The sequence below is a fragment of the Cryptomeria japonica genome, chromosome 3, assembly GCF_030272615.1.
Source record: "Cryptomeria japonica chromosome 3, Sugi_1.0, whole genome shotgun sequence".
NCBI classification, from domain to species: domain Eukaryota; kingdom Viridiplantae; phylum Streptophyta; class Pinopsida; order Cupressales; family Cupressaceae; genus Cryptomeria; species Cryptomeria japonica.
Genome location: NC_081407.1, coordinates 150310500 through 150316499, shown reverse-complemented (window position 1 = coordinate 150316499; position 6000 = coordinate 150310500). Strand labels below are relative to the sequence as shown.

The 6000-nt window shown below is 33.3% G+C and overlaps 1 protein-coding gene across 1 annotated transcript in view; it reads right to left on the bottom strand.

Annotated features, from left to right (window-relative positions):
* Positions 1-455: 455 nt before the first annotated feature.
* Positions 456-6000, bottom strand: part of LOC131067788 (psbP domain-containing protein 6, chloroplastic) — a 104904-nt gene continuing 99359 nt past the window's right edge. Inside the window, exons 2-3 of the mRNA XM_058002939.2 lie at positions 1257-1573; positions 456-1011 (exon numbers count right to left, since the gene is read on the bottom strand). Of these exons, the coding sequence (XP_057858922.2) occupies positions 841-1011; positions 1257-1573 (488 nt within the window). The 3' untranslated portion in view covers positions 456-840. The remainder of the gene's footprint in view (positions 1012-1256; positions 1574-6000) is intronic.

Here is a 6000-nt window from a genome sequence, read left to right as displayed (position 1 = left end):
TCATTGCCTACTGCTTATAAGCATAAAGTAGCTGCTATTGATGAGATCCGGTACTTGTTATTTAGAACAAAATAAATAAATGTTTTCCTCATTGGTTGAAAAGTTGTAATATTGAATTTGTAAACAGGAAGCCAGAACTGCCCATGATGTCTGCTGGACTTGGAAAATACATGCAGGAAATATTTTCCCGATTGGTTGAAAAGTGATGATGTTGAATATGTAAACAGGCAGCCAGAATTGCCCATGATGTCAGCTGGACTTGGCAAACACCTGAAGCATAAGCTCTTCGCATGGAGCCCACTGCAATTGTGTAGAAAATTTTCTTAAAGCAATTTTAGAGTTTAGCAATAGATATAATCATCCGCAGTTTCTAAGTGGATATGCACTTAGTTCAAGAAAAGAGATGTATTTTAAATTATTCAGTAAAATTCAGTGGTATCATCCATGAGTAAATGAATGGAATTCTGAACTTCTTTTCATTCACGGATGAAGTTAATTCCTTGGCTAAAAACCAACGAGGAGAAGCATACAAGATTTTACTTCAAAATAATAATTATATACAGCTAAACCTACCCAGAGTTGCCATCCAAACCTGAAATTACATAGGCCACTTTATTTGTACCCAACAAGGCAGGTAAGTGGTCAAAACATTAAATAAGCTCGTTCTCTAAGAAATGCAAAGAAAATAAAGTACCTAAGGCCAACACAACTTCCAACTGATCAATAGGATATTGAATGAAAAATAATTGAATTATGTTCAAATTTTTAAGTATCACTTGCAGCCAAGAGCAAATAATTACATATAATATACACTTTTCCCAGCTAGCTTGGACAAGCAAGCTAAATTTGGAATGAATTGACTATACTTCGCAGTATTTTTTCTGATTTTGGCCACTGCTTGTCATTGGCACTGACTACAAAGAGTACGACTGTATTACCTTTTGCAGTAGCCTTTGCAAGATTGTGAGTACCAGTTAAGGCATATGGAGTCTCCAATGTGTAACTGTAATACTGGTAAGAGACAAATCAATGCAGGTAAATTAATTGAATCCAAATATTTATAATGATTAAAAAATAATCTGCAAGCAAATGTGACAATATCATTGCATGGCATTAGATTTATTGCAACATTGATTGTCTGGCAATGAATAACGCCTAGAAATATAGTTTTGTAATATTAGCCACAAATACCCAATTAAAATTTAGACATCTCCATTCCAAAAGAGTACTAAGAAAGCTTTTTCCAGCAGACTTACTGTTTGGTCATCATGCCTTTCCACGTTGCTTTCAACAAGCTCATCTGGATCATAGCTGTTCCCAGTTACAAAGGGACCTAATGAAGCGATCAGCTTCTCTGGATTCCCAATTTCCTCAATTTGAGCATTTGGTTTATTTGTGAGGCGGATCAAAGGAGACGCAACTACCTGCACAGTTCCCTGATTTGCATCCTCAAACTTTGCCTCCACCCATGGCTCGGCACATTTAGGCTGACAGTAGTTACCTGACAATATGTTAGCAACTCGCACTCGCTTCCATGTGGAAGGAAGAATGAATTGATACGGCTCCACGTTTCCTGGAAATTTGGCAAAGAATAAATGGTGAGTTGATAAAATCATAAATGCAGTTCATAAAAAAGGAACAAGATACTATAGCTTGTGATCAAGTAATTTTGAGGGATACTTACAGTCAGAGAATGCACTTCAAAGTTACAAAAAAACCCACTTAGATTATCCTTAAAACCCTCAAAATTACTTCAACAATGATTTGCTTGGAAGATTAAAAAGACAGGAGATCTCAATTGGAATAAGTTAGGTCAACAAAAATTCTACCTTGGTAGAAACCCGAGAAAAACCCAACTTAAAATCAGGAGGACAGAGCAAGCACAGAAATGAGATACATGACACCACAAGTTCCATTGAAATAGAAAAATTACTTCTAATGTATAAATTTGGTTTTATAATTTGTTTTCAAATTTTCATATTCAACGTACATGTAGATTGGAAATAACTCTCAGGATAGAGCTAAATTTATCTTGATTTTGATCACTTGTTATATATTTACCATCCTCTGTAGATGCCTCTAGGTGTTGCATAATTTCAACAATAGCCTGAACAATCTGGAGGGCTAAAAGCAATTTGTACTAGATTATAAACCTTTTCAAGTCCTAGCAGGTTTCAATTATAGGGCTAATGCACCCATTGCCTGGTGACTGATCCTTTTATATATATATTCTTTCTTACACGTATATATTTGAATAATTTTATGTTTTTACTCATATTTATTCATTTGGTTATTAATTACTATGTATATATATACTTTCTGTTGTATTTGTATTTTTTTCATGTACTTTGATTTCTCCTCTATATTTACCCCCTCTTCCTCCTGTCACGTTCCTCATTCTCCAGTCCCCCTCCCTTTTCTTCGCTTCTTTTTAAGGTTATGTCTGCAATCTGATTCTTCATTGTCCTCTTCCTAATGATGGATCACTGAGTGTGATCCAAAACATTAAATGAAAGAATCCAGAAGCAATATCATTATTAAAATTATATGTCTTATGTAATGAATTAATGCATTTAGTAATCCCTATAGCAACAAGATGAGATATATTTACCCGGAATTAAAAGTGATGCAGGTACATCAGGAATGGTCAGATAGGAACATGCGGGATTATAGTTATAATGAAACAGAATCTAAAAACCACAATCTCAGAGATGGAAACACTATGACCTTGTTGTGTGAAGGATATTTATAACCACTAGTTATGGGGAAATAAATTATGTAAACAAATTATACTGGGTCTGGGTTTTTTATTCCAAAGAAGAGGCAGTAAGAAAAAACAAATGTGGACCAAATTCCTAGGTACACTTGGTAGTTTCACTATCTATGCATAACATGCAGGAGTTAAGAAAGAGTTGAGTTGGTAAGTACTGAATTGTTTTATTCATTTTTGGAATCCATACATACATGAATAGTATGAAGAGATGAAATCAGTTATCACACTGCATATCTTACATATAAGAAAATTACAAATAGCGGAGAAGATGGATATATCATAGCAGGTGTGACAATATCACTAAAGGATGAGACTAATGAATTTGTACATAAAAATCTGAGGATGTAAGAAAAGTACGTCAATGTGTGAGAGAATGAATATATTGTAGCATCTGTAGAAGATATTGCAGCAGAATAAGATTATTTTAGTTGCAGATGAAATTGTTTGGGATATGCAACTGATGCCCAAGGTATAAAAGTAAACAATGAAGAGTATCCAGATACAAATGAGATTGGTAAAACTTCTCAAATATGATTCTTTGGAGTAAGAACCAAACCAAGGTGGAGAAAAGAGAACGCCTGATAACATGAATGTAGAAGCTGAGATGAAACTACAAACATAAAGAGTGTACTATCACTTAGATGCTGGAAAGATTACGTTGTACTATACATCACATTATTTACTACTCGAAGTAAATTCATCAAATATGATTGTTCAGTCTATGGATGATGCAGCAAAGATGGAACAAAGTGATGATTGGCCAATCTCCAAAGATGTACAGAGTGAAGTAATTTTATTGAATTTAAAATGAAAACTAGTCATTGATTTAGTGTTAATGTGGATAAAATGTTTAATTGGATTACCAGAGTTGAGAGGGAATTTGGGTTGAGGATAGAGAGGTAATTCGAATTTATCAAAGCAATATAGCCATTAGGTAGGAAAGTGCCATGCCCCATTTTCTAATTAAATTAATTGGGGACAAATTCCTCATTTCCCATAGGCTAAGTTAAAAGAAAATTGAAAGGATAATACTTTAAGTTGGACCCAATAACTTTATTTTATAAGGACAATTTAAATAATTATTATTTTAATAAAGTGGCCACCTAAATGAGGCATCATAATGCCTCATGTAATATTTGATTTTAAAAGACTATTTAAAGCACTTTGGAAAGGAATTTTAGGAAGGAAACAAATTCAAATTTAAGAGGGCCCCAAAAGAAATTTATAAAAGGAGGGCAAATGGAGCAAACGGATCATCCATGTTTCATAATCAAACCCTTTTCCAAGCACTTGTGTTCATCTTCTCATCCAAGGATGAAAGCCCTTAGTTGTGAGAATTTAGAGAAGAAAAGCCCTCTTGGTTTTTAATTGGGATTAGAGAATGAAAACCTTCTTATCCAAGAGAGATGATTCCATACGAGGATCACAATAGCACCAAAAAAATGCATTTTTAATTCTGGATTCGGAGAAATAAGGAGCATTTTTGGAGTATTTATTTCATGGAAAAGGTTGCCGGCAAATTTCAGATTTGATTGCAAGGAGAATTGTTGAGTTTCAATGTGGTGTGCTTATTTCACCATCTCAATGCTGCTCATTGTGATAAACATTTACTTCAGTATTTATGATAAATAATATTTTCGGTTTTTGCGATAACATATGTTAATGGTAACTGCTGTGCTGTGTACCAATATCTATCAGTATTCGGATTGTTGCAATAATAGTAATAATATTTGATGTTTATGAGTTTCAAAAATTATTTTTCATATTTACTATTGCTGACTATTATTAATGTAACTTGGGGTTTATGATGAGTATAAAAGTTTTCTCTAGTACCTTGCATCAGCATCAATGAGTTTCAGATCTTTGTCTTAAACGTGATAATTGATTTCATGTCCCATTTTTCAGATTAAAATAATTAATAATATTAGTTAAGTTGGGTTGACAATTTCTGATTTTAAGGGCACTTGAATATTATTATAATAAAAGAAAAAGATATTTTAAAACATTAGTACAAAATAAGTCTTTTTAGATACTTCAAGTAAAAGAATAAAAAGTGTTTTTAAATACTTGAAGGGAAATTTAGGACCCAAGGGCCCAGTTCAAAAAGTTATATCAAGGAGGCACCTATCTTAATTTTTTTATCATTCAAGTTACCCTTTGCATCCAATTTTCAAGTTTGAGTAATTTGTTCAATCTAGGCATCCAAGGATGATAACCCTTGGTTTGTTTGGGGTTTGAAAGGACAAAAACCCTCTTGAATTCCACATTTAAGATCAAGAATGAAAACCCATGTTTCCAATCTTGGGTGGTTCCATCCACAAATCATGACTGTGCTGATTTGATATGGATTTGGATTTTGCTTGCTACAGTATTTTTGGCAAGCAAAAATCATCATTCAATCACCAATGCATATTTGAGGGTTTATATACAGAGTTTCAATTTTTTGGCTAATTTTTGAGCATTTTGAAGAGCTGATTCTGAGTTGTTACAGTCATACCAGTTGTTGGTTGGCATTACTAGAGAGTTTTGACACTATTTTTGTAGATAGCCCAGCTGCACAAAAATTTGGAATTTTTTTTTCAAAGAGGAGGGACCAATTTTGAGAGATATATATTGCTGGTTCGGAATCGCCAGCTGTAAGGACAGTCCAGACATACTTATTTGGCACTTTGATGTCTGATTTGTGTTTCCAAGGTCTGATCTGCACAAAATCAGCAGCAAGGAGGGTTAAAAATAGTTTGTTTGGTCATTGTCGGCTCTTAATACAACCGAAAAAATCGTTGTGTTAGTCTGCACAATCCTTAACCTGGTTAAATCAAGTTTCAACTAGTCATACAACTCCAATAACTTCTGTGCGAGTTGAAAATTGTGATTTCAAATCTAATTTTGGTTTTAGAACAATTTCTAGCTTGTAAATATTGCAAAAATCCATAAAATCAGACTTTGAGGGTTTCCAAATTTATGTTTGATTCTGATCTGAGCATTTGAAATGACCTAGGATTTGTACCACTCATAAATTTAACAAATTTCATTCAAATTTGGCTTATGAAGTGTTTGAGGGTTTGATCAAATATTTTCCATCATTATTTTCAATTTTGAATTTGCTGTTTCAGTTTGTTTCTTGTTTCAAAAAAATTTTAAAATGCAAAAAGGGTATAAAACCATTAAAAAAATATAAAGGGGACATTAAAGTTATATCAAAGCTAATATCCTTGCCAGTTGTGGAT